A 14,337-nucleotide genomic window follows, 5' to 3' on the forward strand; every position below is an offset into this window, starting at 1 on the left:
ATAAAATCCCTTTACTTGATGATTTTATGAATATACAGTCGTCTTGGTTGATTTGTTTAACAAAATTCATTGTCATTTGAATTGCCAGAAATCTCGAATATGTGACTTCTGTGACAATGTCACGTGAGCTGAAATGACAATGTCACGGCTACATAATCGCATTTTCGAAAAAGCTGTCCTAAGATTCGAACCCAATTTGTCATATCCCGTCTGACCAAGTAAGCGTGGATTATAGCCTCAATTAACCTCTATCTTTCATATTTAAGAAGCTCCCATACAAAATACCCCTTACCAAATATATGTGAAGGACACTGTTTTGCGTTCATGGTGGTGAAGAGCGGAACTACGAAAATTATGTTGCCGACCGTGTTGCTCAGTTGTCAGTGACAAGATGGAATATTTTCCAAAACATTTCATTTTTTTTTTAAATTCTTACAAAGATTCTCAATGTTTTTAGTGTATTTATACGAAACCAATGGCCCCGAGACTAATTTTTCGAGACCAAAAAACTCAAATATGACCAAATTGGTTGAGAATTTTATCCTCCTAAAGTGGTTAAAATTTGACCTTCGAAAATTCAAAATGATGAATTTTCCGGTCATAGGTGTCTATAGACGAAATATTCACCTAAAGTTGATGTGCAACATATGCGAAAATAAATGAAATCGCTAAGGCCAATTTAAAGATAAACTCATAAATGTGATTTTGGAGGGAAAAGGAGAAAATGCAAAAAAAACTGTTCGAGGAAATGCAAAAAAAAAGTTCACTTCCGAAGACCGTAAGTCGATATCTCTTACCATTTGAACATTACCGATTCAGGCTAATGAAACCGAGTTCGAAATTTCAAGACCTTTCAAGAAAACCAATTTTAAACAATTCCACTGAATATTGAGTCTTCTAGAGTGACGAAAATGAATGAAATCGCTAGGGCCAATGAGATAAACTTAAAAAAAAAACTAGTTTTTGATGGATTTGATTCGTTATTAGCAGAGATTCTTTACAATCTCAGTTTTTGTGGTCACAGGTGAAATTCGACACGCCAAAAATCGGTTTAAAAAAAATATTTTTCGGTTTTCTTCCGAAAGTTTTCGTTTTTTTTTTTTTTTTGATAAAAAAGGCGGATTTTACTTTGAGGATCTAGTATTTTCCTTTAAATTTTAGACTAATTAAATTTCGGAGGATGTTATATTGATTCTGTATCTTCATCAATGCTTTCCAAAAAAGTACATTTTATTAAAAACAAAATGAAGAGTCTGGTCTGAGAGATTTACAGGGTGTTCCGCTTTGAATGACATTTTCGGGACCGAAAAAACCCATGTAACTCCAGTGACAGAGAAAATTTGCATACCTGCAGGAGATATCTTGGTAATAAGATACGGAAACGCCGTGAAGTATGCAAATATTTTCGACGCCAATTTCATTTCCCAGCAACGAAAGTTCCCTGTTTGAACACTGTTCAACGAACGTGTTCGGAACAGGGTTCGCTTTAACTCTTTCGCGTCTTTAGGGTAATGTCATGACTCGGAGAAAAAAGTTTTTTTTGGGTATTTACATTAATTGAAATCTATCTGTTCGTGCACGACATCATAATAGAAGGATGTAAGATTCTTGGCTCATTTTCTCAAGACTCCAGTTAGATTTCAATTAATGTAAATAGCCAAAAAGAAACTTTTTTCCCCGGGTCATATATGACCCTAAAGACGCGAAAGAGTTAATATAAATCTTTATGGCATGAGAAAAAGCGAACACAGTTGAAACAATAGTTCTCCTTGGTGGCCATCACTTTCTGACCATTTGGGAGGCCGCCACCGTCATGGCATGTCGAACCGGGAACTCTATCGTTGCTGGGTTCATTCGCAAATTTTTCAGTGCCAACTGTTCATAAGAAATATATTTTAAATTTACGCGTGAAAAGTATTTGCATACATTTTGGGGGCAATTCAAAAATTATTTTATAAAAGCTCCGAATTGTAGGCAATTCATATCAAATTCTTTCAATCCGTTTTCACTTAAGGCGGAACTCCCTGTACAATAAGTATTACGTGTTAGTTAGAACTTAGATCAGCTGGTTTAGGGGGAAGATTTAATCGTAATGTGATTTTCCAAATTGTTCCAAATTGGTTTAAATTAATTTTCAGACGCTGTTGATATATTAATTTTATTCAGACAATGCGTAATTCAAGGCATGACTGAGCTGAATAAGGTGTTTTAGCAAAAACTTTGATCGCTTCGAGCAACTGATCCGAATCCCCATGTGAAGATCAAACTTTAACTTAATATAACGCACAATAAGGATTGAATTATTCCAACAAAAATCGCACAATTATCTTCAATCCTCTTCTAATAAATATTTATAAGAGAAATCAAAAGTAGGGGAAACTGGGGCACCACCAAACACGGGGTACCACCAAACAGTAATTTTTATTTCTAAACTGCTTGGACTATCTCGACCATTCCTTCAGTGGACAAGCATCCCTATAGTGCCTATAAATTCCTGTAGGTCTTATCCTCTGATATCCAATATTCGATTAAAAAATCGCAGTGTTTGGTGGTACCCCGTGTTTGGTGGTGCCCCAGTTTCCCCTATTTAAATAAAATTTAATTATATTATTTTCTGAACTCCAGTGATTGTAAATTGCAAAAATATTTTTCTAATAAAAAATGAATTTAGTTTGCAAATTCCTAATTATTTTTTTTCTATCAATTTGTTATTATTCATTTAGCCAAAGGACGACAGCCTCTAGAGTCGCACTTTTAAAACACACAGCTTTGAGTCTCAAATGGTTTCTTCTTCCTTTTGTGAATTCTTCTGATCTTTTGAATAAGTGTGTCTCTTTGTATTTATCTTCTTTGTTTCACTTTGTTGTAAGAAAATAAGACAAAAAACAGTATAAGAACCAAATCAGACCAACTGTACATTGGTAGGTGAGTCATTATGATCCATTATACACCAACGTTTTTTCTTTGTAACATTGAAATATTCCATCAATATAGCAATGTTATCACACTTTGACATCCCTTTTAGTCCTTAGTGCGTCCTCCAGGGTCTGTCGCTTGGCTTTGTATTAAAAAAATGAGATATAGGGCTCTATTCTTCGAATAAAGATAAAGATAAAGTTTTAAAATACAGATTTTAAAAATTTCAAGATTTGGCATTCTGCGATCTTGGATAAAAAGTCGAAGAAACGCAAATAAAGATTTCAATATCCAAACTGTCACTTATACCTTGTCATTTTGGCACTTTAGTCAATCAAGCCGATTTCTTGGTAGGAGATATTTTTTCTAGTTAATTTTCACAAGAAGTGGAAATTTTCTTTTAAAATTGTGGTGGGCGAGAAAAATCTTTCGGGTGGTATGAAATAGCTTACAAAATTGTCAATTTTAAATGCAAAAGTCCTGGAAATAATTTCACTTTTCATACACTTCTCAGGTAATTTGAGAAAAAAATATTTCCGGAACAAAAAGAGCTTGAAATTGATTGAACACCAAGAAATCAGAGGGAATGTTTTATAAATTTTAGACGATTGGATTAAGGTACAGAAACCCCATATTTCATGTTCAATTGTTTTTAATTAAGATTTTTGAGTGCACTTTTCACAAAATTTCTTAGATGGATTTACCGGTTTAAGAATCAGGAAACATCTGGCAGCAAAACAGAGTTAGTTAGTCAAAAATTAAAATTTTGACTAACTACATACTGAGATGCAAGGGATCCCTTCAACTTCAAGTCAGTCATAGAGAACCCAGATAACTTTCAGCTACCGGTTCATCACTGTCATTGTCATTAGATCGAAAAATAATGATCACTGTGTTATAAAACGTATAAGGTTCTAGTCGAGGAAATTCCTCTAGATCCTAAACCTGAAGCTTCGGCACATAAAGTACCTGCAACAATAACGAGGGCTAGGATTGTGTAGGAAGAAGACAACCATTAAAAAAAGCAAACTGGAAGTTCTTAGAAAAAGTCTAGCCGGACTCATTCAAATAAAAACAGAACGCCAGGCATAGAGAAGAGAAAGTGTGATGATTGAATGAGAAAAGCTTGGGAACTCCTTTGTGAACCCTACCTTTAACAACTTCTAAAAATAAGAAATGGATACATAAGGGTACAAAGGATCATTTCTCGCTAATACCAACGATTTTAACTGCTTGAACTCCAAGAGAGAGCAGTTTCCACAATCTTTGTTGAATTATAATATTTAGTGAATAAATTCAGTTCGGATTTCTAATTCATCAAAATTTTACCTTCTTCTAAAATAGTACATCTTTTCGAAGTATGACTGAATATAAGTATTTTTTGTAGAAATAAAAAAAAAATAAAGTTGTATTTATTGTGTTCCTAATGTATTAGCGTATTACCCTCGTTATACTGCCTCTGCATCCTTAAATTTTCTAATAAATTAAAAGATTTTCCATAGCTTTAATGCTTTTCAAACGAGTTTCAAAACGCAAATAAAGATTTCAAAGCACCTCGAGACCACCTTTGAAATCTTTATGAAAAATAAAGAATATTGAGGTTAGAATCACCTTGAATTTCTTGATGGGCGAAGAGCACTATAGCCAACGGCCGCAGCGATTCCACTGGATTTCCAGCAGCTTTTTCTGCCATGTCCGCTGATTTTACCGCTAAAAATCCGCGTGGAATTCCCTGGATTTTACCGCTCCAAATCCGCGTAAGTTTCCGAGATGGAATTTGACGCTAAATTTCTTCCTAGCGTTCCATGGATGTTTGCGGAACTTTGTATAGGACCGTCTAATAAGAAATGTCCGCGAGTTTCCATGGACTTTTCTCTGACGAATATTTCCACGGCTTTTCCTATGGATTATTAGCGTATAATCGGCAGTCAGCCCTTTAAAAATTTGGAAAAATCCTCTTTATTTCCACGAAATTCTCCGTGGAAATTTCCATGCAACAGCCTTAGAGGCTTCCGTGGTTCAATATTCCGCAATTCCACGACTTTTCCAGTGGATTTTTTAAATATATTTTTCTTCAAAATAATTCCAAAAATTGATTAAAAATTTCGTGGAACTTTCATAGAGAATTTCCAGAAAAAAAAACATCCAAAAATATGGACGATCAGTGCCAATTGGCAGCTTAGAACTTGGAGAGTGTTTCTCCAATTATTATACGAATACTCAATTATTCTGCTTTTGAATTGAAAATATTGCAACCATATCGTTCATTTGAGTATGTCTAGCTCGCAAGAATTATAGCGTTAGGGCGAAAAATAATTGCAGAATTTTCGCTCTTACTTTCATGGAGTCTTGGTCGGAAAAATATCAGAAAATATACTCAGAATATTCAATGGAAATTTTGAATCAATTTCCAGGGAATGCTCTCAGATATGTTGTAAGAAAATTCCTGGGACTTTTTTTTCCAGGAAATCCGCCCGTCAAATAATTTCGTCAGATATCTTTAAATTTTCTGTAGAAAATATCTACACCTCTGCCGAAAATCTGCCGAGAAATCTGTAGATATTCCTACGAATTTTATTTGGGCTTGGGACTAAATTCGTCAGAAATTTTTGCAGATTTTCTGACGAATCCTAGTGCATACTCTGACGAATTCTTGTAGATATTTTGCCGATTTTCTGTAGATTTTTCTACATTCCAGACTTTCCAAACAGCTGTGTCAGAAAAGATGGAATATTTTTCACTGAAGTTTGCAAAATTCTATAGAGTTATTCTTAGTGATATCACAGTGTTTATATAAAATAAAGAATTCTGCGACGTCGTGTTATAAGTCCAGAATAGTGAAGTGAAAACTTTAAGCAGAATGTCAACCTAAATTTCGTGTTTTTGTATCATTCAATTGGCGATTTTTAAGAAATTATTATTTTTGCTCGCAACTTTTTACTTATCTAAAATGTGTACTCGATAATGCTTGTTAAGCAGAGCATACCATTTTCTTTATAACTTCTACACAATATACCGTTAAAATTCAAAAAACCTCCGAGTAAAATCGGCAGATAGAGCAATGATTTGATGGGCACGCAAAAAAAGCTGATAACTCCGCAGAATTCCAAGCAGAATATTAGCGTTAATTTCCACGGAAACTCTCGCGGAAAAATTGGAGAAAAATTCCATGGATATTTCCGTTACTGTGAAACTTTGCGGCCGATCGGCTACAGTGTATACCAAAGCTTGAATTATTTTTATCCAAGCTAAAAATAAAGATATTTGACAGCTTTATTTTGAAATCTTATTTGCAGAATTCCAAATCTTTATATTTATCTTTATTTCTTTATATTTATCTTTATCTTTATTCGCAGAATAGAACCCATAGTGTGTGTAAAAGAAAATTGACATAATCTTTTGCTCCTTTTTATAATTTATAATCGTAAAGAAACAAAGCGATTGGTGTATGTAAAATATATTTTGTAATAAGGGACAAAATGAAGAGAAGAAAAACCATGTGCTTCAATTGTTACACAAATAAGATTTATTTTAGAAAATAAAATTATAAGGGAAAGAACATGATAATTTATGTAACAAATTTCATCACTTTTCTTCATCTGCCACTTGAGATCTTTTTGGTTTTTAGCAATGCTGCAGCTAAAAGTTTGAAAAAAAAAATAAACATTTAGAATTTAGAGATACATGCCATTTACGAGGAAATCAGCATCATGGGCATATTGACTCTTTCCACCGCGTCGAATTCTTCGGCCAACAACGCGCATCCTGCAGCCCACAAGGATAGCAAGGGCTGCCATAACGATGATGCCCAATGTGAGGGACAGGACTGCACCACCCGGACGTTCGGCTTCACCATCGTGATCCACAAATTCCATCTCCAAATCATTGTGAATCATTTTGAGTTGCTCATGGAGTGGTTTATCGACATCTGTGACCTTGGTTGTCTTCTCTTTGGGGCCTTCTTTTGGCTTTTTATGCTTTCTATTCTTCTTTCTTGGGGCTGCTGTTGTTGTTCTCATTTCCACATCATCGTCTGACTCATCTTGATATTCACTGCCAGGGGCCTCTTCGCTATCATCCACTGTCTTGCTTTTTGGTTCTGTCCTCACTGGTTGCTTTGGACTCTCTTCTGGGTGATTTTTGGGCGGTTGTACCGGCATTAGTGGCACAATTGGCCAATCTGGACGCTGCTGCTGGAGCTCCACTTGAGTGGCTGTCAGTTGGGGCGATTGGGGAATTTGGGGTGCTGCTGGTGCCAAAATTGCAGGTGGCTGTTGAAGAACAGGTCCCTGATCCACAGATTGCTGTGGCCAGTCCATTGAATTTGCAGACATTTTCCCTCCATATCGATCTGGGAGCCAGGATTGCTGCTGTTGCATTTGTCCTCTTGCATAGGAATCGGGAATTTGAGGCCTCATAAAAGGCTCCTGAGGTGCTCCCATTTGATATCCGCCTCCGGATAATGCATTGTTCCCCTGAACTTGAAGTCCACCTTTATGATTGAAGATTCTGCTATCACTATCTGCAAAAATAATTTAAAAGTCTATTTTAGAACAAAATTACTTCTTGATCTTTCAGATTTTTAAAATATTTGATTTTATAAATGCCTGCAAATTCGATTTAGAGTTCTAAGTAATTCAGTGTTGGATACAATTAAAATATCGCTCTTTGGAAATTACATGAGTATCAAATCAATCTTATGCCTGCTTCAGACAGGAGGTTTAGCCCAGTTTCCGAAGTAGTTAAGCCAGATAGATAAGCTTTAGTTCTGAAGCCCGTATTAGTATTTTTTAAGGAGAGAGTATCAAAGAACTTTATTTCTCTTCTATTTGTTACGGCGTTATCACACTTGCACATTAAAATTTTAATGTGAATCGCACATTAATTGTCGCTTGTGAGCGTCCAAATATGTTATTTGTGTCTTTGACTCACTTAATATTTGGGGTTTTTCTATTTATTGATAAAGAAGTGGACTTGGCCTGCAAAAATAAGTTTAAATTTGTCTAAAGCATAAATATTTTTCATATTAAAAAATTAAAGAGAAAATCGCATTAATTTTTCGCATTAATGCTATAATTCAATTCATGTCAAATTTTGCGAACCAAGTCTACCTTTTTATCAACAAATAGATCAAATTTTGAATATAAAATGATTCAAACACACAAATTACACATTTGGACTCTTACCAGCGACAATTAATATGAATCATATTAAAATTTTAATGTACAAGTGTGATAACACAGTTAGAGCACTAAACATCGAAACTATTTCATTTTTTTATGTCTTTTTCTACAAAAAGGCAAAATTTCCTTTAATGTCAAATAATAGCCCAATCTTTTTGCAATAAGAATAGCACAGGATCACTTCTAATTACTTAGTTCCTTGTTTCACAAAAATACCCACAGCAAAAGTATTTTTTGCATCTTGAAAATTATTGCAGAAGCATGCATAAAAAGTGTTAAATTTTGGAAAGCAATTCATTGAGGAATATTGGAAAAATTTAAAGAAAAAATTTATTAAATTCTATGTACATTAAATTCACAAAATGAAAAAAACTGTATGGGAAAGTGCTCTCCCTTCGTACGTTCATGCCTTCGAATGTGATTTTTTTTTATTTTTCTTAAGAAACTTACACATAATTATCACGTAATTATCAATAATGGATCATAAACTAACTAATATTTATTAGGAATGTGTAGGTAAGTCTCTCATGAAAAATAAAAGAAAATTCACATTATTCGAAGGTATGAACCTTCGAAGAGAGAGAGTACTTTCCCCTATTGGTTTCCTGTAATTTCCAAAGACTAATATGTAGGCAGTGTAGGCATATAATGTATATTCCGTTTTAAGGACGATTCTACTTTATTTTCTAATTAATAAAATTTAATTCTATTGATTTACAGATAGAATAATTATAAGCAACGAGAACTCTTTCACTTTTTTTTTTAATAAATTGCAGTTTTTGGTATTTAGAAATTTTAATTTGACCAATTATTTAAGATCCGCCTGCAAATAACTTCAGATCACGCCTCGTTATAATCCATAACGAAATAAAAAAAAGGAGTGTACAATCAGAAAAGTCCGATATTCTATTTTTTATTAAACTATTGGACCCTAGGTCATACACCAAACTTAAGAAAATAAAAATTAATCAATTTTATTTCGTCGAAAATACTTTAAAAAGTGTTGAATATTTTTTTATAAGGTACAGGCAAATTAACTATACATAATTCAAAGAAAAAGAGTGTACATTTTGAAGGATCTAACGGGACGAATTCGGTTCATTTCGAGTTCCTGACTGAAGTAGTGGAAAAGCTAGTGATATGCCTAGATCAGCTTATTGTAGGTGAGTTTCGTAACGTGAACTAACTCGGAATGCATGCAAATTCGATTTAGTGCCAAAGTTAGGGGACGCCATTCAGTTAATCTTGAATCAAATTCGTAAAATTATGCAAATTTTGTATTTAACAATTATGCCGAAATAATCATCAAAATCGGTTGAGCAAAAATCGAGATAATTGAGTTTATGTAACATGAAAATTGGTTTTTCGATTATGGCGCCCCTAGAGTTCAAACGAAGTTCAAATGTCCTAGAAAGTTGTAGCGTCAAATAGCTCAGGTCAGGGTTTATCGAGCGACTTAAAACATACTAAAACTTGAGCCCGATGCACAATGGAGTTTTTGATTTATTTCACTTAGAAAAATTGAAAAATTTTGTTTGTTAATAATGGTAATAATAGCGTCTCTAGCGATGCTTTTCCGAACTTCCAATGTCAAAAGAGGAGTGGCATTTCATGAGAGAAAATTGGAACCGGAGTTATGGCCATTTTAAGAAATTTTTGGACCCTTATAGCTCGGGTCAGGGGAGTCAGAGGATCTTAAGTTTGGTATTGATCGAAAGCTTTAAAGCCCAGCTGTAACATACTAAAATTTGAGCCCGATCAGTGCCATAGGGGCGGAGCCATTGAGAAAGCAAAAAAAGGAGGGTATTCAAAATGGGGATTGGGAAACCTCGTATTTTACATTTCGTATTTTACATCTTCGTATTGCACATTTCGTATTGCGGAAACTTCGTATTTCAGCACATTTCGTATTTTACCATTTCGTATTTCACATTTCGTCTTTCATACATTTTGTACAAAAATTGAACATTTCGTCTGCCATACATTTCATACAAGCATATCAACCAATAAAATAATAGAATTGTAGTTTTATAAGGTCAAGGGCGCTATGCGCCTCGGGTCTAAGTTTGAAGTCGAACATCATACTTTTTAATTATTCATTTATTTAAAATTTTTATGTAAATTTCCAACTGTTTCAGCAAATATTTCAAATTTTACCACCAAGTCTGAGAAATATTGGTAAATGTTTACAATATGCTCTTAAAACCCATTTGAGCCTTTTATTCATAACTTTATCAAGACATTAGATGGAGATTTTATAAAAGGGAAACGTGACCATTAAAATGGATTTTATAATAATTCCTTAAGTTTTTTTTTGTAGATATATCTTGTGTAGCCGGGCTTTTGCCCTGAAAGATTCTTTATGGAGACCAAAGCTTTTCGCGGCCAATTGCCCAGCACCGCCCAGGCTCTGTGCCTCCATCCGATCTCTTCCAGGCCATGTTACCGACTGACTGACAGTTATCTCTTGTCTTATCTCCTGTTATCCTGTTAACCAAGGCCAAGCTCACAGACGACGAGCAACCGAACCAGTAAAAGGCCTTGCTTGGAGCGGGAGGCGGGAAATATGAAGTTGCTGCGAACAGGGAAGGGATAGCCGAGCCATTGCCGCTCTGTATTATTATTAATGGATATGAGATGGAGGTAGTCCAAGTGAACATTTCGTCCTTTGACACCGTGTATTTTGATTTCGTTAAAACTATTAAAAATTGACTAGATTTCGAGCAAAAATCACTGAAGACTAATTGGACATGAATCACAGAACCAAGTTTTACCAATTTCGAAGCCCCATTTAATAACTTAGGCCCTATTTTCCAAGCAAAATATCGGAGTCCATTTGACATTTCAAAATTTAGGTTATTTTTCGTTCTTTTAGCGATTTTAATAATTTCTTGGACTGTTTTCACTAGTTTTTCATCACTATATGTTAAAAAATTACTTGTTTTAAGGAATTTGTGTGGTAGTTCCCCCGACACCTAAAGCTTAAAATCTCCCGCTTGTGGCATTCTTCCGTTTCGTGATGTTATCATCGCCGGCTAGCGCCGCTTGCTCGGTTCGATCCTCGCTCACCCTCAGTGTTAGTCGATCACTAGACAGCGAGAGAAGAAGACATTCTCTCCAAAAGTTCGAGAAAGGAGTTATCTTACTGCCCATTCAGTCAGATTAGTTTCGGGAACAAGCGAAGAGGGGTTGCGAGCAAGTGAGAGCAAGCCCCAGTTCTGCCTACACGGCGGGCAAAAGTGGATTTTACCTCCACATTTGAATGTTATTTTTTCACCAAAACTTAAGAAATTATCGAAAAACTAAGAAAATGTGGGAGCATTTCGCATGCAAACAACTGAGCATTCTCAAAGTCGCACACTAACGCAGCTATCATCAGCAGGCTGTCATACACACTCACTTCCCTATCCTTATTCAGAGCGGCAATGGCCGAGCTCAATTTCGCTATCAGGAGGAAAGTTTCTCTAACACTTAAAAATTTCTATTTTTTATCACATAAAACTGCAGCCTATTTATATATTACGTTTTTTTGCCAAACATTTTTTTTAATGAAATCCGTACAAGAAAAAGTATGCGGCTGTCGAAAATTGCATTAAAGTAGTCGTAAACGACTATTCGAACCGATCTATAATTAAATTTTTGCGCGGAATTTCTCAAAATTTTCAGTTTTCACTATCTTAGCAATAAAATTTTTCTATATAAAATAAAATTTACGAATTTTATTTTCTTTCAACTTCGTCGTATTCCACATTCAGATATGAAAAAAACCAAAGGCACGGAAACAAAAATATAGAAAAACAAAACGAAAGAAATAAAAAGAATATAAAATAAAAAAAATAAATAAAAACGACACGTCTGACACAGGGTAAGGGGACCCAGCATTGAGCCATTAATTAACGCCCTGGTTTAGGAACTATTTCAGCCCTAATCGGCAAGGTCTGAGCGGCCCAGCAACGAAAGAGTTCCCTGTTCGACATTTCCCGACGGTCACGGCCTCCCAAATGTTCAGAAAGTGGTGGCCACCAAGGAGAACTATTGCTTCAACCGCGTTCGTTTTTTCCCACGCCGTAAGGATTTACATTGAAGCGAACCCTGTTCCGAACGCGTTTGCTGAATGGTGTTCAAACAGGGAACTTTCGTTGCTGGGGGTAGGCCCGAATTAAGGGCAATGGCTCGGCTATCCCTTCACTGTTCGCAGCAACTTCATATTTCCCGCCTCCCGCTCCAAGCAAGGCCTTTTACTGGTTCGGTTGCTCGTCGTCTGTGAGCTTGGCCTTGGTTAACAGGATAACAGGAGATAAGACAAGAGATAACTGTCAGTCAGTCGGTAACATGGCCTGGAAGAGATCGGATGGAGGCACAGAGCCTGGGCGGTGCTGGGCAATTGGCCGCGAAAAGCTTTGGTCTCCATAAAGAATCTTTCAGGGCAAAAGCCCGGCTACACAAGATATATCTACAAAAAAAACTTAAGGAATTATTATAAAATCCATTTTAATGGTCACGTTTCCCTTTTATAAAATCTCCATCTAATGTCTTGATAAAGTTATGAATAAAAGGCTCAAATGGGTTTTAAGAGCATATTGTAAACATTTACCAATATTTCCAGACTTGGTGGTAAAATTTGAAATATTTGCTGAAGCAGTTGGAAATTTACATAAAAATTTTAAATAAATGAATAATTAAAAAGCATGATGTTCGACTTCAAACTTAGACCCGAGGCGCATAGCGCCCTTGACCTTATAAAACTACAATTCTATTATTTTATTGGTTGATATGCTTGTATGAAATGTATGGCAGACGAAATGTTCAATTTTTGTACAAAATGTATGAAAGACGAGATGTGAAATACGAAATGGTAAAATACGAAATGTACTGAAATACGAAGTTTCCGCAATACGAAATGTGCAATACGAAGATGTAAAATACGAAATGTAAAATACGAGGTTTCCGCGAACCTATTTATTCACACACAATTACAATTGCACAATATGAGACGCTTGCAGAATAATCTAAAATATTGCAAAATATGTTATAATTCATCAGATATAAGATGAAATGTCCAGGAGCAAGATGTCCCACCTGCATTTCACAAAGAAAAACAATGTCCCAACTACATTTCGCTATAGGTTTGGGACGAAAACACTGTTACCCTTGGGGACAATAGGGTCATATATGACCCGGAAAATTCTACACGCTTTTCTGGAAAATTGAGAGTAGTTTATTATATCAAAATATGCTATATACAATCTTTGGATATTCTATTTTGTGTTTCTAAAGAACTTTTTGCTGAAAAAATAAATTAATATAAAAAATTTTGAAAGAGAAAAGTCATTTTACAAAGTACGAAATTAGTGATTTTTAATCTCAAATATTTTCTTTTCCTGAATATCTGGAGTCTTGAGAAAATTAGCCAAGAATCTTACATCCTTCTATTATGATGTCGTGCACAAACAGATAGATTTCAATTAATGTAAATAGTCAAAAAAAATTGTTTTTTCCCCGGGTCATATATGACCCTAATGACGCGAAAGAGTTAAAAAGCCCGTGATATAGATTTTGAAAATGGTATGTACATGTACACTTCCCTTGAGGACAATAGGGTCATATTTGACCCCGGGTTTTTCCGAGTTTTCACGCAATGGAAATTTTTTTTCCTCTCTGAACTATTATATTTGATCATAAAGCATTAGGAAAAACTCAATTTTACATGAATTCATCTGCTGAATAAAAGTGTGACGCGAAAGAGTTAAAGGCCAAATTGACTATTTTCGAGTAACTTCCTTAGATCGATTGCTTCTATTATCTTTCGGATTCTCTCACTAACCTTGTCCAGAGACTACTGCATAAAAAAATCAATGTGTTGTAAAAATTTCTCATACATGTTTCTGATAGATAGGGTCGAAGGAACACCTATTGGTACTCTTAGAACTCATATCATGACCAATAGGCAATCTATCCTGTATGATTTGCGATATGAAATTTGAACACCTATCCTTATAAGAAAAGGTAGATTAATGAAGAAACATCGTATTACTCGCATTTTATTGGAAATCTTCCCTGTCGTACAGGTATTCTTTCGATTCTAATCTTATCTGAAACGGATTTAGCATCGGAAATCGATAAAGAAGTGTGTACTTTCTTCAAGTTGTGCCTTTCTTTATGTGCCTTGGTCTTCCTTCTCCCAGGAAGATATGGCAATTTTTGTGGGATTGGGTGTGACTCTTGCAGTTGTGGTCAT

At 35.1% G+C, this 14,337-nt stretch overlaps 1 protein-coding gene across 1 annotated transcript; it reads right to left on the reverse strand.

The window, feature by feature from the left end:
• Positions 1-6,590: 6,590 nt before the first annotated feature.
• On the reverse strand, positions 6,591-14,337 carry LOC129801107 (uncharacterized). The gene is made up of 2 exons (XM_055845869.1): positions 14,265-14,337; positions 6,591-7,438 (listed from the first exon to the last, which is right to left on the reverse strand). Exons 1-2 carry the CDS (start codon positions 14,335-14,337, stop codon positions 6,591-6,593), a joined length of 921 nt encoding a protein of 306 aa, XP_055701844.1.

The sequence above is a fragment of the Phlebotomus papatasi genome, chromosome 2, assembly GCF_024763615.1.
Source record: "Phlebotomus papatasi isolate M1 chromosome 2, Ppap_2.1, whole genome shotgun sequence".
NCBI classification, from domain to species: domain Eukaryota; kingdom Metazoa; phylum Arthropoda; class Insecta; order Diptera; family Psychodidae; genus Phlebotomus; species Phlebotomus papatasi.

Bases quoted from the DNA above. Each gene is read 5' to 3' on its own strand.
- LOC129801107 (XM_055845869.1), bottom strand. From the start codon at position 14,337: ATGACCACAACTGCAAGAGTCACACCCAATCCCACAAAAATTGCCATA. The intron at 7,439-14,264 runs GCACATAAAGAA...TTATTTTTGCAG, and splicing joins CTGGGAGAAGGAAGACCAAG to ATAGTGATAGCAGAATCTTC.